Below are 26,839 nucleotides of genomic sequence, written 5' to 3' on the forward strand. Positions count from 1 at the left end.
ACAAAAATAGCATGGGTTCAGAATCTGCCTGTGGGGTTTAGGAGGTAGCACCCTTGGTAAAGTGATCACCCAAGCACCAAGACTGAGTTAGGTTTCCAGCACCCATATAAAGACTAAGCACAGCACACGGTCTGTAGTCCCAGCCCACTAGACTAGACAGGAGCATCCCCCGAGCTTACTCACCAGCCAGTTAGCCACTCAATAAACTTCAAGTTCAGTTCAGACCCTCAAACGCTTGGACATGGCACTGTACACCTTGAGTCCCAGCACTCAGGAGGCAGAGGCCAGCCTGGTTTATGTAGTAGTTTCAGGACAGCCAGGGCTACACAGAGAAACCATGTCTTGGGGAAAAAAAAAAAGAGACCTGTCTCCAAAAATGATGGAGTCCTGGAGAGGTGCCTTGGGGATTGGGAACACCTGCTTCTGCCGGGGCGAGCACTGGCTTTGCCCCCAATGATTCCAGTTCCAGGGGATCTGAGGGCTTCTGTACTTAAAAAAGCTCACAAATACAGTAGGATCCACCCCCACCCCACCCCCAGACAGGGTTTCTCTGTGTAGCCTTGGCTGTCCTGGAACTCACTCTGTAGACCAGGCTGCCTCCCAAGTGCTGGGATTAAAGGTGTGCACCAATACGCCCGGCTGCAGTAGGATTTTTATTTTATTTTTTAATGAGACAGGGATTCTATGCCAGGCTATCCTAGAACTCACTATATAGACAAACTGCCCTCAAATTCAAAAGAGCTCTGCTTGCCTCTGCTGCTTCCCAAGTTCTGGGATATTGAAAAAAAATTTTTTTTTAAATTAGCATTTGCGTGAAGTATATAGGGTTGGTTTCTGTCTTCTACATAAGCACTTTTACTTTCATTTTCTGTTTTGAGATAGTTTGAGTACATAGCTCTGGCTAGCCTAGTACCTAATGTAAACTAGGGTGTCAAACTCAGATTTACCTGTTGGCTTTCCAGCTTCTGGAGTTAAAGGGACAAGCTACCGTGTGTAGCTTTACTGTTGCTTTTTTTTTTTTTTTAAGATCTATTTATTTCATGTATGTGAGTTCATGAAATAAATAGTGATAGTACACTGTCACTATCTTCAGACACACCAGAAGAGGGCACCGGGTCACCATTACAGATGGTTGTGAGCCACTATGTGGTTCCTGGGAATTGAACTCAGGACCTCTGGAAGAGCAATCAGTGCTTTTAACCGCTCAGCCATCTTTCCAGCCCCATGTGTAGCTTTAAAGTATTTCTCTTATAAACATTGTTACTGTTTTTTGGTTTGGTTTGGTTTGGTTTGGTTTGGTTTTTGTTTTTGAGACAGTTTCTCCATGTAGTCCTGGCTGTCTTGGAACTCACTACATAGACCTGGCAGGCCTAGCACTCAGAACAGCTTGCCTTTGCATACTGAGTGCTGGGGTTAAAAGGTGTGCACCCTTGACTCCCTGCACTTAAATTCCTGGGTGTGCCAGACATGAAGGCTGATTGCTGTAATTCCAGCAAGGGTGGGGCGATCAGGGCCAAGATGGGATTACTACAAAGATGAGGCCATTCTGGGCTGCATAATAAATTCCAGATCAGCCTGGACTATAAAGTGAAACAGCCTCTAATCACGGGTAGCTGGTGAGATGGCTCAGTGGTTCAAGGCACCTGCCGGCCAAGCCTAACGACCTGAGTTTGGTCTACACAGTGAAAAGACTGATTCTTGCTGGTCAGCTTCTGATGGCTACACTCATGCAGTGGCATGCAGGTACCAACATGTGTAGCCACATGCACACCCGGATGTTAAAGTCAGGGTGGAAGTATGTCCAGTTTCAATCTTTAAGTGCCATCACTTAGAGAATGGAGGCAACGTGGAGACATCACATGATCTAACAGACTGAAGTACACACTTGTCATCATCACAACCTTATGAACTCCATGGGCTTAGCCTCCTTAAGACAATGCTACTCACACTCCTGAATATTCTTTTGAGTACTTGGAGAAAACAGGGTTTTTTAGATTTGTTTATGCTCTGTGTAGGAAGGGGATTTCATGGTATCTTCCTCAATCAGTTTTCTCTCCTCGAGGCAGGGGGTTCTCACTGAGTTTGGTGTTCACAGAGTCAGCTAGACTGGCTGATGACACTCAAGCTCCTTCTGTATTTGCCACCCCAGTGTGCTGGGATGAGGGCCATGCTGTGCCCTCTTTTTTATTTTGGGTGCTGGGAGCTCAAGTCATCATTCTTGTATGACAAGGAATTCACTGGACACCAGTGAACTGAATGGAGAGGGTGTTATTTTTTTTAAACTAGACTTGATCCTCCTGTCTCAGCCTCCTGATGACTGAGATTATGGGTGTGTGGTACCACATCCTACTAGAAAACAAGTGCTCCCAGGGGGTCATTTGCTGAGTCAGGTTGTTTGAGACAATGGCTTTTCATGTTGCTTCTGAGGCCCCTGTCTGGCGCTACCTGAACTGTGGCCTTGAAGCAGGACATAAATCCGATTCCCAGTAAAAATAACACTTGCCTTGACAAAGGGCAGCTGTTTATGCTAGAGATGAATTTTTTTTTCCATTTAGAACCCTAGACTAATGCTGACTGGAAATTACTTTTATTTTTTTATAAGACAGGGTTTCTCTGTGTAGCCCTGGCTGTTCTGAAATGCAACTCTGTAGACCAGGCTGGCCTCAAACTCAGAGATGGCTTATCTCTGCCTCTTAAGTGCTGGGATAAAAGGCGTGCGCCGTCACACTTGGCTGGAAATTACTTCAATGTTTAAAATTAAATAACTTGTTTCTTGTATTTAATAGTGGGGGTTGAACCCAGACCTTTGTATACACGACCCACAAGTTTTGCCCTAGTTTCTCTGTCCTATTTTATTAAAAAATAAAAATAGAGTCAAACAATAGACAACAATGTTGAGGAGTTGAGATGGGGAGGCTGGTTGAGTTTTTAGACCTTTCTGTCTGGTTCTTTGCTAGTAAAATCTACCCTCAAATATTTAGTAAAATGGCTCCTTGGGTCTCTGCTCGAAATTTCTATAAAGTAGCTTTTTGGTGCACTTAAGTACCCACAATTCTTAGCAAGAAAGGCACCCCCCACCCCCGCTGACGTCGTGGCTGCTGATTGGTTGGTGTTGGTGCTGGCCACCTGTAGTTGAGTGGGAAGCTGAGACCAGGCAGTCGCCATGATTGCCTTTGGGGCTCCGCGACGCCGAAGCTTCGGGCTCCTTTTCTCCTTGGCTCCACACCTCTTCTTCCTGTTTTTAATTGGGACCCTGGCCAACAAACTCAATGTGCCTCAAGTGTTACTACCTTTCAGCCGGGAGCCAGGCCGGGTGCCCTTCTTGCTAGAGGCGCAGCGGGGCTGCTACATCTGGTGAGCGAACCGGGTGCAGAGATCTCGACACCACAGTGAAGAGGAAAAGGATTACAGGAATCTGATGTGGTCTCACCATGTGGAGGGGCCTGTATGTGGCATCCTTGGGTGGGATATAATAAGTTGTGAGGCTTTTTAAGGAAAACAAAAAACAAAAACCACCACCACCAACAACAAAAAAACAAAACAAAACTAGGATGGAATTCTGCCTCCCTGTTGAGACACATCTGTTGGCATAGGCAAGTCCCGTGTCAGACAGACACTGCTGGCATTCATTTGCCCCAATTTGAAGGATTTATAATGGAAACGGAATCAGGTGAAGTGAGAGCCACGTTAGGAGACCCTGACAACAACCACCAAGCTAGAATAATAAGACACAATTCATCATGCATGGAGACGCGATCTGCCTGTCCAGCAGATCAACTGTCCAGGGGATTCAGTTGAAGTGGGAAGATGGGTAGTCTAAAATGGGCGTGGTGGCACACGCCTTTAATCCCAGCACTCGGGAGGCAGAGGCGGGCGGATTTCTGAGTTCGAGGCCAGCCTGGTCTACAGAGTGAATTCCAGGACAGCCAGGGCAACACAAGAGAAATCCTGTCTCGAAAAACCAAAAAAAAAAAAAAAAAAAAAGATGGGTAGCCCACTCTGGGAAAACGACTATCAACTTCCTGAGTATAAGAGAACTCAGTGGCGGGTGACCTGGTTACATGAACTGTAGGGAATTTAACCAAAGGAAGCCCTTGGATACCAGAACATTTATTCTAAGTGAAAGAGATTTCCCCTTCCTGTAACTTTGCAGATCGGAGAGTTGGATGCGCCTGCTAGCCAGCCCTCTACTTAGGAACTACATCCCTAGCCCTTTCCCTACCCTCTATGAGAAACACTGAAGTTTTTATTCCCGAGTACAAGAACTTCTACACTCATGAAGTATAAGGATCTTAGTCTTGTAGGCAACCCAGTGTGATGTTCATCATTCGGGATTTGTTCTAGTATTGAGAGCTTTCCATCCGTCCAAGATGCTAGTAATTATTTTGTATTCTTGTTTGGTCTCAGAATGTAGGCAACTTTCCATTTGAGATAACAGCTCCATTTCTAGGTTTGCAGGGAATTATTTTCCAAGGTAAGAGGAAGCTTTGTCTTGTTGCAAACACAGCCTCAGTGCTATTTTCCCACACAGTGCTATTTTCTTAGTGTACATATATACATGTATTTCTCTCTCTCTTTTCTTTCTTTCTTTCTTTCTTTCTTTCTTTCTTTCTTTCTTTCTTTCTTTCTTTCTTTCTTTCTTCCTTCCTTCCTTCCTTCCTTCCTTCCTTTCTTTCTTTTATATATGTGCGTATACTGTCACTTTCTTCAGACACACCAGAAGAGGGCATCAGATCCCATTACAAATGGTTATGAGTCACCGTGTGGTTGCTGGGAATTGAACTTAGGTCTTCTGGAAGAACAGGCAGTGCTCTTAACTGCTGAGCCATCCCTCGAGCCATATTTTGTTTTTTTGAGACAGGGTTTCTCTGTGCAACCCTAACTGTCCTGGAATTTGCACCATAGACCAGGCTGGCCTTGAATTCGGAGTTCTGCCTACCTCTGCCCTCAAAGTGGTAGGATTCAAGGTGTGAGCTACCATTGCCTGGCGTGAGTTCTTTCTTTCTTTCTTTCTTTCTTTCTTTCTTTCTTTCTTTCTTTCTTATCTTTCTTTCTTTTTTCCTTCCTTCCTTCCTTCCTTTCTTTCTTTCTTTCTTTCTTTCTTCCTTTCTTTCTTTCTTTTTTCTTCCTTCCTTCCTTTCCTTCTTTCCTTCTTTGGAATAGGTAGGTTTATTATTAATGTACCATTGGTAGACATAAAACCCAACAGCCCTCTGCCTCAACAAGGAAACTGAGAAAATATTAGCAAAAAGAGCCTACAGTAGGGAGTCAGAAACCCTATGACATGCCCTCTGCAGAGAGAGGTACCCAGAAAAGAGTGTGAAACTCTTCAAGGCTTCCAAAATTTTGGGGAGTCCAGGGTCATTTTGGTAGGTCTCCTTGGGTTCTTCCTGGTGGTCCCTTTTGGTGTCAAGTGGTAACTGTACATTTCCCAAGTCTTGTACAAGCAGTTTGTTAGCACTAATTCTTTTGGAAGAATTCAGCAAGTACTTCCACACTAACCCTTGGTTCAGCTTTGATCTGTGGGCCTTAGACAACTGCTTAAGCTCTGTCTCACGCCCTTTCTTGAAGAACCAAATCCTGATATCTCCTTTTGTCAGTTTGAGTGCAGTAGCCAAGGCCTCCAGAGTCTTCTTGTTAGGGTTGGGTTCTGTCTTGTGAGTCCTATTTTAAACATCGTGGGAGAATTACATTTTAGATCTTTGCACAAGTGATCATTGGGAAGTGGTTCTTGTCATTCTCCAGTTTTAATTCTTGTGTCATCTAACAGTGGTTCTGTAGAGTATCCTCAGGCATTCCTGCTGGTATGTAACATGGAAGAACTATAGACTCCACTTGCCTGTGTTGCCTGAACCATGTATTTATTTCATGCTCTAAACCATGTTGTCTTGGCAGGCATTCCACTCATCATGATGCAGTTACCATTCAGCCTTTATATGAAAATGGTACCTCGTGCTCCCAAAGAGCTGTTCTTGTTGCTGAATCCACCCAACCGATACGCCTCAGCAGCATCATTCTTGCTCGAGAAGTGGGTATGTTATGGAATTTGACTCATTGGTTCCTGTGGCCATTGTTCCTTGACACAGAGTCTCACTATGTAGCCATGACTTTCCTAGAATTCACTATGTAGACCAGGCTGACCTCTCCCACTGGAGTGTTAGGATTAAAAGTGTGTATCACCATGACCAGGCATTAATTTGCAATTTTGAGACAGGGTCTTCCTAGCACTGGTATACACTGTTTAACCCAGGTTGGCCTTGAACTCACAGAAATACTCATGCATTAACCTCCTGGGTGCCGAGATTAAAGATGTGCATCACAGCGGGCAGTGGTGGTGTATGCCTTTAATCCCAGCACTCAGGAGGCAGAGGCAGGCAGATTTCTGAGTTTGAGGCCAGCCTGGTCTACAAAGTGAGTTCCAGGACATCCAGAGCTACACAGAGGAACCCTGTCTCAAAAAAACAAAACAAAACAAAACAAAACAAAACAAAACAAAACAAAACAAAAACTTTTTGAGTCAGATAATGTTTTGTATAAATGATTAACACAAATGATTTTAGCGTCAAGTGTTAAGAACTTTGTAAAAAAATGATTTCTGATATAAATTATAATTCTGTGGACCAGTGAGATGGCTCAGTAGGTAATGGTGCTTGCTGCCAAGCCTGACAATCTGAGGCAGAAGAACCAAATCTCTCCACATATGCACTGTGGCATATGTACGTGTGCATACACACACACACACACACACACACACACACACACACACACACTGCATATACCTTCAAAACTTGATGCCATAATTTTGCCATCCTATTTATTTTTTGTTTTGTTTTGAGTGTTTGATTATTTCTGAGACAGGGTCTCATGTAAAGTAGACCAGCTTTCTCCCAAACTCTTGGAAATCCATCTGCTCTGCCTCCCAGTGACTGGGATTAAAGACCTGTACCACCATGCTTAACCTAAAAAACACTTTTTGTTACATTCATTAGTGTGTGGAGAGGCAGTGTATACTCATGTGGGGGCTAGAAGACAATGTTTAGGAGTTGGTTCTTGTCCCTCCCGTGGGGGTCCCCAGAACTGAACTCAGATACTCAGGTTTGGGGCAGGGCAGCCACTTTTACTTGCTCCTCCCAGGCTCCTCTAATTGTGCTGTGCTGTGCTTGTGTGTGTGTGTGTGTGTGGTTTTTTTTTTTTTTTCCATTTATTTATTTATTTATTTATTTATTTATTTTTTCGAGACAGGGTTTCTCTGTGTAGCCCTGGCTGTCCTGGAACTCACTTTGTAGACCAGGCTGGCCTCGAACTCAGAAATCCGCCTGCCTCTGCCTCCCAAGTGCTGGGATTAAAGGCGTGCGCCACCACGCCCGGCGTGTGTGTGGTTTTTGTATTTTTGTTTTAATTTTTATTTTTGAGACAGGGTCTCACTGTGTAGCCATGGCTAGCCATAAACTTCTGTTGTAGATCAGGCTGGCCTCAAATTCACAAAGATTTTCCTGCCTCTGCCTTCCAAGTGCTGGAATTGAAGGCATGCACTGTTAAACCTGGGGTTTTTTGTTGTTTGTTTGATTTTAATTTTCGTTTTATTTATCCATTTGTTTATTTTTGATACAGGATCTCTCTCTTTAAAGATTTATTTATTTATTTCATGTGTGTGAGTACACTGTCACTGTCTTTAGAGACACGAGAAGAGGGCATCAGATCCCATTATGAGCCACCATGTGGTTGCTGGGATTTGAACTCAGGACGTCTGGAAGAGCAGTCAATGCTCTTAATCACCGAGCCATCTCTCCAGCCTGAGACAGGGTCTCTTAATGTAGGCTGGCCTTGAAATTCTGGTGATCCTCCTATCTCAGCTTTTAAGTGCCAAGATTATATACTACATAGTGTGTGTGTGTGTGTGTGTGTGTGTGTGTGTGTGTTGTATACATGCTCATGTGGAGGCCAGCGCTTAGCTTTTGGTGTCTTTTTCAGTTGCTCTTCATCTACTTTTTGGGGCAGGGTCTCCCCTTGAATCTGGAACTCAGTGTTTAGGATCGGCTGCCTGTCTGGTGAGGCCCTAGGATCTGTTTATCTTCACTCCCCTAGCCCTGGGGTTACAGAGGTGTGCCACACCATACCTGATTTTTATGTGTATTCTGGGGATCCAAACTCAGCCTTCATGTTTGTGTGCCAAACATTTTGCTCACTGAGCCATCTCTGTAGATGGTCTCCCATAGCTCAGGCTATCCTGGAACTCACTGTATAGTTGAAGCTGGCTTTGAAGTCTTCATTGTTTTGCTTCCACTGTCTGGATGCTGAAGATTCAGGAGTGTACCACTACAACTGACATCTCAATAACTTTTGACATTTAAAGTGTCAACGTTGGGAAGCCAGGCTTAGTGGTGTGGGCCTGTACCCCAGCCACTTGGGAATTAGAGGCTGGAAGATCATGGATTCAAGGGAAGTCTGGGCTATTCAGTCTTTTTTGGGGGATGGGGGTTATTCAGTCTTAAAATGAAAAAGAGAGTTAGGGATACAGGTATATAGGTCAGTGGCAAAGAACTAGCATGTGCGAGGCCCAGCGCTACAAGTAAATAAACAGTGTTGGTCAGGCATCCCTCAATTTGGATTTATCTGATGGGGTTCTCCTGGTTAGCTTGGTTAGTTTTGGGGGGAAGCGGAAGTGAAGAGTCTTTGCTTTGCATTGTGTACCAAAGTGTGCAATGTTAGCACTTGATCCAGACCGGTGTCTGTGACGTTCCTCTTTCCCCGTTCCTTTAGACTAGTCATGGAAAGGGGCCACTGAATCCAGCCCTGTAGGCCAAGGAGAAAGATCTAAGCTTCACCATGGAGGGAGAATTGTCAAAGAGCTTGTGATAATGTATTAAGTACCACAGAAGCTAGTAAATATTTGGGAAAGATACTTTGATATGTCCTGACACTCCTTAAAGTTTTGCCCACTAATGTTAACACATATCAATGAGTTTTAAAGAAAGATTTTTATTTATTTTTATGTCTATGTTAGTTTCAATGAGAAGAGTATCCAGGGGGTCATATATTTGAATACTTGGCCCTCAGTTGGTGGAAATTTTTGGAAAGGATTAGGAGGCGTGACCTTGTTGGATGACGTGTGTCAAAGTTAGGGTTTCCATTGCCGAGAAGACACACCATGACCAAGGCAACTCTTGTAAAGATCAACATTTAATTGGGGCTGGTTCAGAGGTTCAGTCCATTAACATTATGTCTGGAAGCATGGCAGCATCCAGGCAGACACGGTGCTGGAGAGGGAGCCAAGAGTTCTAAATCTTGATCCAAAAGCAGCCAGGAAACATGTTTTCATTTTGTTTTTGTTTTTGTTTGGTTTGGTTTGGTTTGGTTTGGTTTGGTTTGGTTTGGTTTGGTTTGGTTTGGTTTTTTTCAAGACAGGGTTTCTCTGTATAGCCCTGGCTGTCCTCAAACTCAGAAATCTGCCTGCCTCTGCCTCCCAAGTGCTGGGATTAAAGGTGTGAGCCACCACGCCCGGCTTCCTCTCTGTCCTTGTGCAAGTTGGGCATATCCTATCTCTGACTCATTCTGTCAGATCTTCTTCTGATTTGTCTTTTTGTCTGCCTCTCAACTAGACTTCATTTTTAAACATGGGTGCTTCCTTCTACAAACTAACTTTATTACTTTCATTGTTTAGGATTAAAAGTGTGTACTAGGGGCCTGGAGAGATGGCTTACCAGTTAAGAACACTGACTAATAATCTTCCAGAGGTTCTGAGTAAAATTCCCAGCAACTCCATGGTGACTCACAACTGTCTGTAATGAAACCCAACACCCTCTGCTGGTGTCTCTTCAGACAGCAACAGGGCACTTACATAAAACAAACAAACAAAAGTTTGTACTAAGGGCATGTCTGTATTCCAGCCAGAGTAGCCATATTGCTCTATTAAAATCCCTCTACAGGATTCTGCTATTTCAGGACAGAAGTTATAATACATTCTGTTTGTCCTGGTTAGCTTTAACTATCAGCTTGACAGCCTAGAGTCACGTGAGGAGGGAATCTCAGTTGAAAAATTGCCTATATTAGATTGTCTTGTCTGTGGGGAATTTTCTTGGTTGTTAATTGCTGTATGAGTGTCCAGACCATTGTGGGCATCACCATTCCCTGGGCAAATGGTCCTAGCCTGTATATGAGCCTTCAGTTGAGCCAACAGTCAATGTTCCTCCATGACTTTCCATGACTTCTGGTTCAAATTTCTGTTTTCAATGATGGACTGTAGTCTATAAGTTGGAAAAAGTTTTTTCTGCACTTTAATTGCTTTTGATCTTGGTGCTTGTCAGAGCAATAGAAAGAAAAACAATAGTTTGGTAATTCATATCTTCTATTTATGGTATCCTGTGTCCTTTGGGTAGGCCCTTAGTCTTGGCTTTTTTTTTTTTTTTTTGGGTTTTCGAGACAGGGTTTCTCTGTGTAGCCCTGGCTGTCCTGGAACTCACTCTGTAGACCAGTCTGGCCTCGAACTCAGAAATCCGCCTGCCTTTGCCTCCCAAGTGCTGGGATTAAAGGAGTGCGCCACCACCATCCGGCTTGGCATTTTTTATAGTACTCCCTTACCTTTTTTTTTTTTTTCTTTCTCTTTCTCTTTTTCTTTTCTTTTTTTTTTTTTTTAAGATAATGTCTCATGTATCTTAGTCTGGCCTCTGATTCACTGTATAGCTAAGCATAACTTTAAACTTCTGATCCTTTTGCCTCCACAATTCTGGGGTTACAAATATGCACCACCCTTCTGTGTTTGTATAGTTCTGGGGTTCAAACCCAGGACTTCCTCTATGGTAGTCAAAACACTCCACCAACTAAGCTGTGGCCCTGGTATAGTACTTCTTGCTTTTGAGCTCTAGAGTTATATTTAGAAAGCAAGATCTAGATACTAGTGTGCTTGTTGCTAAGGGAGTGTCCTAGTTTCTTTTAGCAGACAGAGCTAAGAAAGAAACATGCACACGTCAGTCTATGTCTTCACACATCTCTACATTTATTTCTGTGTCTAGCTGCATATATACATATATATACACATATACATATACATATGAACTCACAGTCATAGCTTTAACTCTAACGTGGGCTCATTCTATTCTAGACTCCTTTTCTTTGCTCTCAGAAAGACAGATGTGTGTTGGTGAGATAGCTCGGTGAGTAAAGGCACTTGTCATGAAACCTGATGACCTAAGTGTGATCTCTGGAACCTAGGTAAAGGTGGAAGGAGTGAACAGAGCCACAAAATTGTCAACTAACATCCACATGCCTGCCATGGCATGTACACATGCATGTGCGTACCCTCGCGCACACAGAGAGAGAGAGAGAGAGATAGTCTGACTTTTATTATCTATAATGTATTCTCTTATTTTTTTGACCATAATATACATAAAAAGCAGTTTCAGGGATGGAGAGGTGACTCAGAGGCTAAAGCTCTTCAGAGGACCACGATTCAATGTCCAGCACCTACAGGGTGTTTCTTTCTTTCTATCTTTTTTTCCCCAAAGATTTATTTATTATTATAAATAAGTACATTATAGCTGTCTTTAGACACACCAGAAGAGGGCATCAGATCTCATTTCAGGTGGTTGTGAGCCACCATGTGGTTGCTGGGATTTGAACTCAGGACCTTTAGAAGGTAGTCATTGCTCTTACCGCTGAGCTATCTCATTAGCCCCCACAGGGTGTTTCAAAACCTTCCATAACTCCAGTTCCATGAGATCTTTGCCAGGTCTCAAAAAACATTGCAAACACATGGTACACAGGTAAAACACCTTTGTACATAAAACTTTTTGTTGTTGTTGTTGTTGTTGTTGTGTTTTTTGAGACAGGGTTTCTCTGTATAGCTCTGGCTGTCCTGAAACTCACTCTGTAGACCAGACTGGCCTCGAACTCAGAAATCTGCCTGCCTCTGCCTCCCGAGTGCTGGGATTAACATGTGTGCCACCACGCCCAGCTCACATAAAACATTTTTAAAAGCAGTTTCAGGAGCCAGACATTGGTGGTGCATGCCTTTAATCCCAGCACTCATGAGTCAGAGGCAGACAGATCTCTGAGTCTGAGGCCAGCCTGGTCTATAGAGTGAGTTCCAGGACAACCAGGACTACACAGAGAAATTCTGTCTCAACAAACAAACAAAAACAACCCTCCCCGCACCAAAAAGCAAACAAACAAACAAACAAAAAAACTAAACAAAGTACTTTTAGGATGATTAATTCAAACACTTTTTGCACTGAGGTATTAGTATATTACCAGATCTGCCTGTTTCTATTTCCCTGGCTGCTGTTAAATTCAGTTCTTAATGCCTCTTGTGAACAGAACGATACTGTTTCCTGAAATAAAAATGTATTTCTAGGCATGGCATAGGGTGCAGAACCAAGACTGTGTCTCAAAAACCTAACACATACGAGGATACGCTTGAGTTCACAGCCTGCCGGAGCCACACAGTGAACAAAGCAATTAAACACAAAACAGCTAATCAGAGTCTAAGAAAAAACAAACAAGCAAACAAACAATCAAACAAACAGAAAACCCAATCCAGGTGGCCTGTCAGGATGGCTCAGTGGGTAAAGGTGTTTTTTGCCAAGCCTGTCGCTTGAATTTTGTCTCTTGGCAGCACATGAGGAAAGGAAAGTATCACTCCTTCCAGTTACCCTCCAATATCCACACACAAGTTAGAAGCCCATTAATACAATTAACATATAGCTGCCACCATTTTTCTTTTCTAAATAAATAATTTGGAAAAAATGCCTATTAACCTTATTTTATAGAAGATAAAAAATATTGACACTTAAAACGACAAGGAATAAAGTAAATCCTTGGAAAGTGACACACAGCTCTGGGTTTTGTTTTGTGTGTGTGTGAGGGGTTGGGGAAGAGGGAGAGGGGGAGGGGGGAGAGGAGGGAGAGGAGGGGGAGAGGAGGGGAAGAGGAGGGAGAGGAGGGGGAGAGGAGGGGGAGAGGGGGGAGGTGGGGGAGGTAGGTGGGAGATAGGGGGAGAGAGAGGAGGAGAGGGAGAGGGAGAAGGAGGAGAGGGAGAGGGAGGAGAGGGAAAGAGAGAGGGAGGAGATGGGGGAGGGAGGAGAGGGAAAGGGAGGAGAGGGAGAAGTGGAGGGGGAGGAGGGGGAGGAGAGGGACGGGGAGAGGGAGAGGGACAGAGACGGAGACAGAGATGGAGATGGAGATGGAGATGGAGATGGAGATGGAGATGGAGACAAGGTCTTTCTCTATAGCAACCCAGGCTGGCTGACTAAGCAGCAGTCTTTCTTCCTTCCTTGGCCTCTATGATGCCAGGATTACAGGATTTTGCCGCTGCTAACAGCTTAGTCTTGCAGGCATTTTTTGCATTGGTTGGGAACTTGGCCTACAAGAACTGTCATCATATAATTCTGCTAGGGAATCAGGGATGTGCCTAACACAGATAACCATCTCTCGAGCCCCGGAACCAACCAACTCTTAAAGCTCCTCTTTGACCTTGACAAAACAAGAGCACCAGCTCTTCTTTCAGAGGACTCTTTTTTTTTTTTTTTTTTTTTTCCAGCATCCACTTGGCAAGTCACAACCACCTATAACCCTAGATGCAGGGGATCCAATGCCACCCTCTGGCCTTCTTGGGCACTGCATGAACATAGTACCATCTTAGGAGGCAGGGGTTTCTTTTGTTTCTGAGACAGAGTTTCTCTACATAGGTCTGGCTGCAGACTTTTTTTTCTTTTCTTTTTTTTTTAAAGATTTATTTATTTATTTATTTATTTATTTATTTATTTATTTATTGTATATGAGTACACTAGCTGTTTCCAGACACACCAGAAGAGGGCATCAGATCCCCTGCATCTAGGATTATAGGTGATTGTGAGCCACCATGTGGCTGCTGGGAACTGAACTCAGGACCTCTGGAAGAGCAGTCAGTGCTCTTAACCTCTGAGTGATCTCTCCAGCCCTGAACTTTTTCTTTTTTTTTTAAAATAACCTCTAAACTCTTGAGTATTTGTGACATTTAATAGATTGGTGGTGGCCGTCTAGTTAAAAGGGCACCCATTTTTTTTGCTCCTTTGCAGTGACGGACCATGAGCTACGCTGTGATGTAAAGGTCGATGTGATAGACAACATTGAAATTGTATCTCGAACCCGGGAGCTGTATGTGGACGATGCACCGCTGGAGCTTATGGTGAGGGCCCTGGATTCTAAAGGTAAGGGGCTGGGGGCGACTTGAGTAAGCAGTGCCTGACATGGAGTGTTGTTCCTTCACGTTGAGCGTTCAGAAACAGGAACTGTGTGATGGTAACAGACCTTAAATGTGACTTGTGTTCTTCTCATTTGGGGCTCACGTCCGGAGCAGGTTGGCAGTGCAGAACATGCTTCAGTGTACTGTTAGGGTCCAAGAATGGAGGAAGGAAGACCTCAGACTCCAATGATACACGAAGGCAAAGAGCATTTACTCTGCAGAAATTACCAGCATGCAGGGGTCAAACAAAATGGCAACGACTCGAGGGGCTTGCAGGCCACTTTTTATGCAGGGCTGGGGGAATTTTCCAGAAGGATTAGGTAACCTCTAATATGATTGGTAGGAAGCAAAACAGTGACATTAGTATCATTTTGATTGGCTACTATGTCAGTTTCATTGTAATTGCTGAGGCCTTGAAGAATCTTGGACGCCAGCTCTGTTCTGACCTTTTTTATTTCCTCCACTTAGGTTTCCCAGAAGCTGACTCAGCTCCAGATGTAGCCTCCCTAAGTCAGGGCCGTCACTGACTAAAGGCCCCTTGTCAGTGGCTCCCTCTGAGGAGTCCAGTCTGTTACCCAGGGAATGGGTTTCTGGATCTCTCTGTATTAGCTGCCTTTTTGCAAAATACTGCTGCTGTTATTTCTTGTTATTTCTGGACTACGAAAGAAATTAGTATGTATGGGTGGGGTCTGTATATCCCCCAGTGCATATAGAAGTCACAGTATAACTTGTGGGAGCCAGTTCTCTCCTTCTACTATGTGGGAAGGCTCAAACTCAGGTCCTCAGACTTCCAGCCATCTTACCAGCACTGTCTGTCTGTCTGTCTGTCTGCTTGTTTGTTTGTTTGAGGCAGGGCTCACTGTGTAGCTCTGGCTGTCCTGGAACTCACTCTGTAAACCAGGCTGGCCTCGAACTCACAGAGATCAGCCTACCTCTGCTTCCTGAGTGCCAAGTACCACCAAGAATGGCTGAGCTTTTTCTAAGTATTGAAATTTTGCCACCAAGCTTCTATTCCCGGCCCCTAGATCAACAATTAAGGATATTAATTTAATTTAATTAAGGACATGCTTTTGTTATAGTATTCATTTTAAATTTTTTTTAAAGATTTATTTATTTATTATATGTAAGTACACTGTAGCTGTCTTCAGACACTCCAGAAGAGGGAGTCAGATCTTGTTACGGATGGTTGTGAGCCACCATGTGGTTGCTGGGATTTGAACTCCGGACCTTCGGAAGAGCAGTCGGGTGCTCTTACCCACTGAGCCATCTCACCAGCCCCCATTTTAAATTTTTTAGACTCACTGATTTTATTTTATATGTGTGGGTGTTTGCATCTTTGTATATGCACCACATGTATAGCTTGTGCTTGCGGTCAGAAGAGGGTGGATCCCCTGGAGGTACAGCTAATCGTGAACCATCACGTGGATGCTGAGAACCAAAAGGAGCCCCAGGTCCTCAGCAAGAGCAACAAGTACACGAAGGCATCTATCTCTCCACCCCTGCTTTGGTGTTTTATGGTTTTGGCTTTGGTACTGGGGAATTGAACCAGGGCCTCCTGCATCCTCAACAGTCCATTTTCTTCCAGTGAGCCACAACCCAGTCCCTTAGCTCTGCTGTGACCAGTCTACTTCCTGTCTGCCAAGGTGATTAAAAGTCACTATAGTTTGGCTGGAGGGATGTTGTGCCAGGTTTCTTCCCAGCACCCATATGGTGGCTCACAACCATCTATAACTCAGGTGCCAGGGGCTTTGATGCTCTCTTCTGGCCTCCAGTGACACTTCACACAGATATACTTAGACACTACAGATAAAATACACACATAAAATAAGATAAATAAATTTAAAATAAATATATAAAGAAGTTTAATAATTTTAAGACTTTTCTTTTCTTTGGGGGGGAGATTTCAATATAGGGTCTTTCTGTATAAGTCTGGCTGTCCTGGAATTTGCTCTGTTGACCAGGCTGGCCTTAAACTCACAGAGATACATCGGCCCTGCCTCCTGAGTGCTGGGATTGAAGGTGTGCACCACTGCTGCCAAGCGATTAAGTCTTTCTTTCTTTCTTTCTTTCTTCCTTCCTATTTATTTATTTATTTATTTATTGCTGCCAAGCGATTAAGTCTTTCTTTCTATTTATTTATTTATTTATTTATTTATTTATTTATTTATTTATTTATTTATTGCTGCCAAGCGATTAAGTCTTTCTTTCTTTCTTTCTTTCTTTCTTTCTTTCTTTCTTTCTTTCTTTCTGTTTATTTATTTATTTATTTATTTATTTATTATATGTAAGTACACTTTAGCTGTCTTCAGACACTCCAGAAGAGGGCATCAGATTTCATTACAGATGGTTGTGAGCCACCATGTGGTTGCTGGGATTTGAACTCAGGACCTTTGGAAGAGCAGTCGGCTCTCTTAACCTCTGAGCCATCTCACCAGCCCGATTAAGTCTTTCTTGAGGGTAACTTTATGTTGCTTTAGATATACTATATTACTGCTGTAAAGTGCTATTACAGTTACTACTTTATTTGTAAATTACTTGGTAAACAGGCTTTGAAAGTTTCCTTACGGTGCTGTCTGTGTGTGCATGTGTATCTGCCCTGGCATGCATATGGGGGTCAGAGGGCAACTTCCCTTCCGTCTTTGTGAGACAGAGCTCAGACATCAGGCTCACCCCGGGGAGTGCCTGTACTCATGGAGTGACCTCACTAGCCCAAGACTACTGGGCTAGTTTCTAAGAGTTGAAAAAGTTTTGGAGTCTAGTTGTCATGGCAGTGTGTGTGGAAGGAGCTAGGGTTAAGTATGCCCGTCAACCATGAGGTACCTGGTAGGTGGCCTCGAAGCGAAGGAGCAGGGAGACTAGAGAACCTCCGCCAGCCAGCAGTGGGTCCACGCTGTACTTTACAAGCCTGCTCCCCATGGGTCCTTTCTACTGTAGAAAGCCTTTTGGAGTTGGGCAATGACTGTACGCGCCTTTAATCCCAGCACTCAAGAAGCCGAGGCAGGTGGATCTCTTGATTTCAAGGCTAGCCCGGTCACCAAAAAAAAAAAAAAAAAAAAAAAAACCAAAAAAAAAAAAACCAAAAAACACCAAAAAACAAAACAAAAACCCCTGAAAAACCCTGTTGGGAATGGGATGTGGGTAAGGATCATTCCAATCTGCGTGTTTTAGTGGATTAAAAAAAAAAGTGCTGTTATTTGTTACAGAAAAATACCTAAAGTGATTTTTTTTAGCTCGTTTCTTTTCTTTTTGGAGCTACTTGGATGTTTTGGGATGTGTGATTCTATCCTGTCTGCCTTTGGCTTGCTTTCCAGGAAACACTTTCAGCACTCTGGCAGGCATGGTGTTTGAGTGGAGTATTGCCCAGGACAATGAGTCATCGAGAGAAGAGCTGTCTAGCAAAATTAGGTAAAGCATAAAAGCCCAAGGTAGTGTCCCCGGGCGCACACTGGACAGCAGCAGCCATCCGTGTGCAGCAAGGTAGTGTCCTTGGGCGGCACACTGGACAGCAGCAGCCATCCGTGTGCAGCAAGGTAGTGTCCTTGGGCGGCACACTGGACAGCAGCAGCCATCCGTGTGCAGCTTGATAATCCTACTGTCCAGGATTATTTTCTTTTTACCATTTTTTTCTTTTCTTTTCTTTTTGATTTTTTTTTTAAATAGATACATTCACTATGGCAAATGCCATACACAGGAGATAAATATTGGAACCTTCATGAGAGTTAATAACCTCTGTTGGAGAATCTGTGAGATTAGGCTGTCTGCTCATCCTGAAATAGAATAAGATAATTAGCCAGGTGTGTGGGAAAACACCTTTTTTTTTTTGTTTTGGTTTGGTTTGGTTATTTTTTTGTTTGTTTTTCGAGACAGGGTTTCTCTCTGTAGCCCTGGCTATCCTGGAACTCACTTTGTAGACCAGGCTGGCCTCGAACTCAGAAATCCGCCTGCCTCTGCCTCCCAAGTGCTGGGATTAAAGGCGTGCGCCACCACTGCCCGGCTGGAACTGTCTTTAAATAAAATAAAAACAACAAAAGGATTCTGTTTTCAGTACTAAAGAACAGATAACAGACAGCCTAAACTGTATCCCATAGCAGTCTTAACCACAGGCTAGACCTTCTGGAAATCAGAAATTAAAAAAGCTTAATCCATGGCTGAGGGTGGTGGCACATAACTTTAATTCTAGCACTCAGCAGGCAGAGGCAGGCAGTTGTCTGGGTCCAGCCTGATCTACAAAGTGAGTTCCAGGCCTGCCTGGAACTATGCAGAGAAACTCTACCTCAAGAAACAAACAAGACAGACAAACAAAACAAAAAGAGAGAAAGGAAGGATGGAAGGGAGGAAGAGAGAGACAGAGAGAGAGAGGCAGAGAGAGAGAGAGAAACCAGAAAAACCCTCAATCCAGGCTGGCACAGGATTCTAGAAGTGGGGGTCAAGGTGGAGCTGAAGCAGGGGGATTCAGAGTGAACTTCTGCTACGTTATTAGCAAGTTCAAGTTAGAGCCCAGCCTGGGTTACATAAGGCACTGTTTCAGAAAGCACACAAGCAAGCAACGGTATTTTGGAGCTGTCTACAGGGATGGGCTTTATAGAGACTAAAGTTTAGAAGACTGTTAATCCTACCAGAGACAAATCTTCCTTTGGTTCTCTAGGATTCTGAAGTACTCGGAAGCCGAGTATTCGCCCCCTGACTATATAATTGAGATGGAAAAACAGGAGAGACAAGGAGACGTGATTTTGGTATCTGGGATGAGAACTGGGGCTGCTGTTGTAAAAGTCCGAATTTATGAGCCATTCTACAAGGTAAACAGTCTGTGCTAGAAACAGCCGTCTGAGGTCTTGCAATGGGGAATATAGTAGAGGCCTCTAGCTGCTATTATTTGGGCCAATGGTAGATCGTTTACTTGAAAAAGTCATTTCATGCCTGTAGTGATGTCACATGCCTTTAATCCCAGCTTTCAGGAGGCAGGGGGAGGTGGATCTCTGAGTTCGAGGCCAGCCTGGTCTAGAGAATGAGTTCCAGGACAGCCAGGGCTACACAGAGAAACTCTGTCTAGAAACAAAACAAAACAAAACAAAACATAGTTGCCTATATAGCGAGTTTTAAGTCTGGGCACATGGTGAGAACCCATCTAAAACAAAAACAACAAAAGAAATGTATGCTCTGTCAACGCTCTGTCTTGCGTAAACAGGGGATGGGCAAGAACATCAGACCTGTGGGAAGGACTTGGAACACAGGGTGCTGGATCTTTCAGGAACCCCAGCTTTTGCCTATCTCACCTGCATTTGATTTGCTACTGCTTACCTTTAACTTCTTTTTTTTTTTTTTTTTTTTTTTACTGATGTTTCTTTTTTTTTTTTTTTCCATTTTTTATTAGGTATTTAACTCATTTACATTTCCAATGCTATACCAAAAGTCCCCCATATCCACCCACCCCCACTCCCCTGCCCACCCACTCCCCCTTTTTGGCCCTGGTGTTCCCCTGTACTGGGGCATATAAAGTTTGCAAGTCCAATGGGCCTCTCTTTCCAGTGATGGCCGACTAGGCCATCTTTTGATATATATGCAGCTAGAGTCAAGAGCTCCGGGGTACTGGTTAGTTCATAATGTTGTTCCACCTATAGGGTTGCAGATCCCTTTAGCTCCTTGGCTACTTTCTCTAGCTCCTCCATTGGGAGCCCTATGATCCATCCATTAGCTGACTGTGAGCATCCACTTCTGTGTTTGCTAGGCCCTGGTAACTTCTTTTTCTTTAAACCTCTGTTTTAAACATTTTTAAATGTATTTATTTATTTACTAGCTGCATCCATCTGTGGAATGCATGTGAGGCTCAGAGGGCAGTGTGGTGGAGTCACTCTACTCTCTCTGTCTACCTGGATGTGGGTTGAACCACCTACCTTATTTTTTGAGACAGCTCTATAACCTAATGATGATGGGTTAGTTGGGTTTTTTTGTTTTTTTGTTTTTTGTTTTTAAGACTTATTTATTTTATGTATGTGAGTACACTGTCGCTGTCTTCAGACGCACCAGAAGAGGGCATCAGATTTCATTACACATGGTTGTGAGCCACCATGTGGTTGCTGGGAATTGAACTCATGACCTCTTGGAAGAGCAGACGGTGCTCTTAACCACTGAGCCATCTCTCCAGCCCCAGATGGGTTAGTTTTAATAAAAGTTAGGACTGGAGACATGGCTTAGCAGTTAAAAGCACTGGCTTCTCTTCCAAAGGACACAGGTTTGATTCCCAGCACCCACATGGCAGCTCACAATCTCATTCTCAGGGGATCTAGCTTCTTCTTCTGGCTTCTGAAGGAAACAGGCACATACATGGTTCACAGACATCTGCATTAAAGAACTAAAATAAGTCTTAAACTCTTGAAGGAAGGAAAGAAAGGGAAAGGACAGGAAAGGAAAGGAAAGAAAAGAGAAAGGGTGGCTTGCTTTCTTATTTGCCACCTGTTTGCTCTAACCTGTACAGCAGGGCCTATCAGCTATGGGGGAGTGTAGAAGAAAGGAAGGGAAGAAAGGAGAGAGAAGGATAGTCATAGACGAAGCTGGAGCTGGAGACGGGGTGGGGTTTGGGGGTGGGGTGGGCAGCTGGAGAGCCTTTGATTGACAGAGTGCATCTCAGATGGTTTCATGACCATTTTCAGGTTAACTCAAAGTAATTTGTGAATATTAGGAAACAATTTCTCACTATCTCTCTGTCTGTCTGTCTATCTATCTTTATGTGCATTAGTGTTCTCCCTCCAGATATGTCTGTCTGAAGGTGTCAGATCTTGAAGTTACAGACAGTTATGAGCTGCTGTGTGGGTCCTGGGAATTGAACCCCGGGTCCTTTGAAAGAGCAGTCAGTGCTCTTAACCACTGAGCCGTCTCTCCAGCCCCTTTATATATATTTTTAAACTTACAAAAAGTGGGCTGATTAGATTTCTTAGTGGGACAATGGCCCTGTTCCAGGGTCAGGAGCTGTGTCATTCTGTTCCTGCCAAGGCCGTGCTGGACCTGGCATGAAAACGAATTTTTTAGCTTATTAAAAGTTAGCTGGGCTGGCGAGATGGCTCAGTGGGTAAGGGCACTGACTGCTCCTCTGAAGGTCCTGAGTCCAAATCCTAGCAACCACATGGTGGCTCACAACCACCCATAATGAGATCTGGTGCCCTCTTCTGGTGTATCTGAAGTCAGCTACAGTGTACTTACATATAATAATAAATAAATCTTTAAAAAAAAAAAAGTTAGCTTTGGCCAGCGTTGGTGGCCTTTAATCCCAGCACTCGGGAGGCAGAGGCAGGCGGATTTCTGAGTTCGAGGCCAGCCTGGTCTAGAGAGTGAGTTCCAGGACAGCTGGGGCTACACAGAGAAACCCTGTCTCAAAAAACAAAGAAACAAGCAAACCCAATAAGAACCTGAATAAGGAAGGAGCTTTGATGATTTCTTGCCTATTTTTCTTTCCCTTTCCTTCCTTGTTTAGAAAGTGGCTGCAGCCTTGATCCGCCTGCTTGTTCTGGAGAACATATTTCTTATACCATCCCACGATACATATCTCTTAGTAGGAGCCTATATTAAATACAGAGTGGCAAAAATGGTTCAGGGGAGAATGACAGGTAAGATGGCTTAGCTTTTGCCATGATTCACTCTCCTTAAGTCCTCTGTTGTGGTAACAGAGAAGGCTGTGCACCGACCACCAGCAAAAAACACTTTGTCTTTCTGATCTTGTAATAAAATACTTCTAAGTACCCAAAGTTTGCATATCTTGAAGAGCTTATTGATATAGTGCACTCAGCTAGCGACGCTCAGCCTCTGCAGACAGGGCACTTGTGTTCACTATTGACATGAGAGTCCAGGGTTTCCAGATGATGGGGCAAGTGAACGGCATTTATCAGAGGGCCGTGGATGACCTTGGTGGCGCTTCTGGAAGAGTTGGTTCTTCCCTTTATCAGCCTATGGGTTGTTCAAGCCCATTAAATTAGCGAAGTTATGTGGACTCCATTAGCTAAGTCCTTTCCCTACTTTCTTAGTGCTGATCTATAAGTCATTTTTACAAGGATTTATCTCTTTCTTGGGGGGAGCGGTTTGTTGGGTTCAAGACAGGGTTTCTCTGTATAGCCCTGACTGTTCTGGAACTCATTTTTGTAGACCAGACTGGCCTCGAACTCAGAAATCCGCCTGCCTCTGCCTCCCGAGTGTTGGGGTTAAAGGCATGCACTGTTACCACCCAGAGGATTTATCTTAATCATGTGTAAATTTGTGTATCTCTGTGGTTATGTGTACATGTGAGTGCAGATGCCCACAGAATCCTGAACAGGGGCATAGATCCCCTGAAGGTGGAGTTACAGCTGGTGTGAGCCATCTGATGTGTGCTGGGCACTAAACTCTGAACCTCTGAAGAGCAGTACACCTCCTTAAACTACTGAGCCATCTGTTTAGCACCACTGTTGCTTGCTTCCTTTGTTTCCTTCCTTTTTTCTTTTTCCTTTTTGGAGGTAGTAGCTCTTTATACCCCCGAGTGTCCTGGAACTACTCTGTAGACCAGGTTAACCTTGTACTCACAGTGATCCACCTGCCTCTGCCTCCTGAGTACTTGGATGAGAGGTGTATGCCACCATGCCCAGCAGTTGCCATCATTTGAGCCAGTATCTCAGGCAAAGTCAGGGCGATCTCAAACTCTCCAAGTAACTGGAGCTGGCTGTGAGCTCCTGGTCTTCCTGCCTCTGCCTCTTCTGGGATTACAGGGGTGCAGCAGCACCTCAGCAGCTCATTGTTTTTTGTTTGTTTGTTTGTTTGCTTTTTAAGTATATAAGCCAATGGTTAGATCACAGCATCTTTCTCTCCAGTGTTGTGAAGAGTCATCACTGGAAACCAGGCATTAGATACAGAGCCTGCTGTTGATCTCAGTGCAATGCCCTGTCTTTCTCACACAGTACACTGGGACACCCTTATCCCTAGAGGGACTGCTGCTGTTAACTTGTGTCTGCCTTTCCTGTCTTACAGAGGTAAATTTTCCCTTGGAACATTACACATTGGAATTGCAAGACCACAGACTTACCAATGGAGGACTTCCGTCTAAATCAGTGGCTCTGTTGGACGAGAAGACAGCCATGGTGACTGCTGTCCAACTGGGCCAAACTAACCTTGTCTTTGTCCACAAAAGTATCCTTTTTTTTTTTTCAAGTTTAGTGGCCAATCTACGTCTCTCTGAGCACACCAGGCATGGTTCTTGGTAAAATACCTTATTAAGAGTGATTGTAGGCCTGAGAGATGGCTCAGTGGTTATAAGCAGTGACTGCTCTTCCAGAGGTCCTGAGTTCAAATCCCAGCAACCACATGGTGGCTCACAACCATCTGTAATGAGATCTGATGGTCTTTTCTGGTATGTCTGAAGAGAGCTACAGTGTTCTTACATATAATAAATAAATAAATCTTTTTTAAAAAGAGTGATTGTGGGGCTGGAGAAATAGCTCAGTGGTTAATAGCACTCACTGCTCATCCCAGTTCAGCACCCAGGTCAGGTGGCACCTGTAACTCTAGTTCCAGGGGATCTGTCCTCTTCTAGCCTCTAAGGGTCCCTTATACACATAGCAGCCTCTTGCCTCATCCTTTTTAATATTAGGATTACATTCATTTGTTACTACACCTGGCTTTTAGTCATTTTAAGGTGTCTATGATGTCATCTACAGAAGAAATAAAGTCACTGAATATTTGTTTACTGGGCACCATCTGTGTGTCAGGTGGGTCACTGATTCCCTAGCAGAATTCTCTCTATATATATTTTTTTGTATGCCAAATCTATAACCAATCTAAAAAAGCCTGAAAGACTAATGTGGTGTCAGAACTAGAGAGATGGCTCAGAGGTTAAGAACACTGGAAGACAGAGGTTTGGTTCCCATGTCCACATGGTAGCTGTAACTTCAGTTACAGGTGACCTATTTCTTCTGGATGTCTCGGGCACTGTGCAGGCACGTGATGCAAAGACATTTGTGGTGGCTGGAATATGCTCAGCCCGGGAAGTGGCACTATTAGGAGGTGCCACTTGCTGGGGGAAGTGTGTCACTGTGGCGGTGGGCTTTGAGACCCTCCTACTGCCCGTGAGACAGTCTTCTGTTTGCCTTCAGAATAAGATGTAGAACTCTCAGCTCCTCCTGCACCATGCCTGCCTGCATGCTGCCATGCTTCCGGCCTTGATGATAATGGACTGAACCTCTGAACCTGTAAGCCAGCCCCGATTAAATGCTGTCCTTATAAGACTTGCCTTGGTCATGGAGTCTCTTCACAGCAATGGAAACCCTAACTAAGGCAACATACTGTGCATGCAGGCATCCATGTAACATAAAACAAAAGTAATTTTAAAGTTAAAGAAAACTAAAAAACTTTAGTAGTAGGAAGTCTGGGTAACATTGTCAATAAAAATAGCTCAGTTTTGAAAAGAAAGAAAGAAAAACTGGTAGAAATTAGAGGAAGACACAAAGAGGACTATTTTTTTGAGACAGGTCTCATGTAGCCCAGGCTGACCTCAAACTCATGGTTTAGCAGGTGATATCCTTGAGCTCTGGGTCCCCCACCTCTACCTCCCAGGTGCTGCAGCTGCAGATGTGCACCACACTTGTGGTTTGTGTGCTGCTGGGAATGGACCTCAGGGTTTCATCTTGCTGGGCAAGCCGTCTAGCAGTTGATCTGCATCCCAAGAGAATGAAACGGAAACTTGCAAATAACTGCAAGTTAAAGAGGAAGAAGTTGGGGCTGTCAGGGAACAGAGCAGTTTGCTGATAGAAAGTGAAACGGAGAAGACCAGGGGAGTGAGTCGGAGGCCATGCATGTTATTCTGGTAGCAGGACTGGCTTCGTGTAGAAGCCATTCTGATGTTTCTTCACCTGTAAAATGAAGGCAATGTTATGTTTCTGAATTTCACTCTACTGCTTTTATTTTGCTACTATATTCAATTACGTATCAGAACTAGCCTAGTCTAGGCAGTTGTCTAAACAGTCTTTAATTTGAACAGCTAGAAGTTATTACCAATTAGTATGCCAATCACATATGCACGTGTATGTGTATGTACATATATAATATACATATTTATCATTTGAAGACATGGGAAATTTCCTTTTTTTATTTTTGTTTGTCTTACTATGTAGCCCAGGCTGGCCTTGAATGCACTGAGTAGCCCAGGCTACCCAAGAGCTTAAGATACTCCTATATCCATGTCCACTTCCTGAATGCTAGAATTAGGCCTGGATTACTAGGCCTACTTAAATATACCTAAAAGACTGCTTTTTTTCTCTTCAATGCTGAAGACTGACAAGGTCTTTATAAGAACAGTTTATATTCCACAGCTACTGGTCTACAGCTGTTTTTATGGTAGCAGTTGTAGCATTCCTCTGTGGGAAAGAAACTGTTACACAATTTAATGCCTCTTTCTTAGCCACACAGAAGGAGGATTACGTGTGACAGACACAAGGCAAATTGTGTGTGTGTTTGACAAAAAGATGGTCTGTTTTAAAACAAATTTGAGATTTGACTTAATGGTGAAAATGTTGAGTGTTTAGGTGCACTTCTTAAATCTTATTTAGAGCCTGCAGTTGTTGCGAAGTCTTCCATCCTACTAGATGTGAAGCCTTGGGATGATGAGACGGACATGACAAAACTAGAGGAGTGTGTCCGAAGCATTCAAGCAGATGGCCTGGTGTGGAGCTCCTCTAAATTGGTTCCAGTGGGATATGGAATTAAAAAGCTTCAAATACAGTGTGTAGTTGAAGATGATAAGGTTGGAACGGATATGCTGGAAGAGCAAATTACTGCTTTTGAGGACTACATACAGTCCATGGATGTGGCTGCTTTTAACAAGATTTAAATCATTCTCAAGTCAGTGCACTTAAATAAAAGCTTGAAAGATAAAAAAAAAAAAAAGAACAGTTTATAGCTGAGTTACATCAATCCTTCCAACTTTTACTTACCATTTTATTTATTTTTCTTTTTTTACTTTTTTTTTCTTTTTTTCTTTTTTGTTTTTTCCAGACAGGGTTTCTCTGTGTAGCCCTGGCTGTCCTGGAACTCACTCTGTAGACCAGGCTGTCCTTGAACTCGGAAATCTGCCTCCCTCTGCCTCCCGAGTGCTGGGATGCTGGGATTAAAGGCAGTGCTGGGCATGGAACCAGGCACAGTGAATGCTGGGAAAGCTCTCTACCAAAAGAGCTTTAGGAGTCATTTTTTTTATTTATTTATGTATTTATTTATGTATTTATTTAAAATAATATGTAAGTACACTGTTGCTGTACCAGAAGAGGGCAACAGGTGTCATTACGGATGGTTGTGAGCCACCGTGTGATTGCTGGGATTTGAACTCAGACCTTCAGAAGAGTAGTCAGTTCTCTTAACCACTGAGCCATCTCTCCAGCCGAGGAGTCATTTATCTTTGAGAGAAATCATACTTCTGATATTGGGACAAACCTGCCTTTCTTCCAGAAAGTAATTGTATTTAACTATTGGCGTCTCTAAGTAAGCTAGAAATATATTTTTTAAATTATATGTATTTATTTTATTTTATTATATGTGTGAATGTTTTGTCTATGTGTGTGTGTGTGTTTATGTGTGTGTGTATCAAGTTGTGTGTCTGATGCCTGAGGAGGCCAGAAA

The 26,839-nt window shown here is 43.6% G+C and overlaps 1 protein-coding gene, 1 long non-coding RNA gene and 1 other non-coding gene across 17 annotated transcripts in view; all 3 read left to right on the forward strand.

Moving 5' to 3' along the window:
• The first annotated feature begins 3 nt into the window (after nt 1-3).
• Nup210l (nucleoporin 210-like) overlaps nt 4-26,839 on the forward strand; it is a 111,145-nt gene continuing 84,309 nt past the window's right edge. For 13 of the 15 annotated variants that reach the window (XR_375598.4, XR_375599.3, XM_006502293.3 and 10 more), the window contains exons 1-7: nt 4-3,354; nt 5,896-6,032; nt 14,052-14,183; nt 17,530-17,623; nt 18,864-19,014; nt 21,684-21,816; nt 23,204-23,362. Coding sequence is in view for 12 of the 15 variants with exons in the window: in XM_006502293.3 (XP_006502356.1) it covers nt 3,164-3,354; nt 5,896-6,032; nt 14,052-14,183; nt 17,530-17,623; nt 18,864-19,014; nt 21,684-21,816; nt 23,204-23,362 (997 nt within the window). In the remaining 3 variants the exon portion in view is untranslated. Of the gene's footprint in view, nt 3,355-5,895; nt 6,033-14,051; nt 14,184-17,529; nt 17,624-18,863; nt 19,015-21,683; nt 21,817-23,203; nt 23,363-26,533; nt 26,672-26,839 lie in introns of those variants that run through there. The other 2 variants (NM_029937.2, XM_006502298.3) reach the window with 2 other exon arrangements.
• Gm34865 lies at nt 23,641-26,113 on the forward strand. Its single transcript, XR_375830.4, has 2 exons — nt 23,641-23,940; nt 25,777-26,113. It is a non-coding gene; the product is annotated as a predicted gene, 34865 (long non-coding RNA).
• On the forward strand, nt 25,532-25,663 carry Gm23723. Its single transcript, XR_003954770.1, has one exon. It is a non-coding gene; the product is annotated as a small nucleolar RNA SNORA41 (small nucleolar RNA).

The sequence above is a fragment of the Mus musculus genome, chromosome 3, assembly GCF_000001635.26.
Source record: "Mus musculus strain C57BL/6J chromosome 3, GRCm38.p6 C57BL/6J".
NCBI classification, from domain to species: Eukaryota; Metazoa; Chordata; class Mammalia; order Rodentia; family Muridae; genus Mus; species Mus musculus.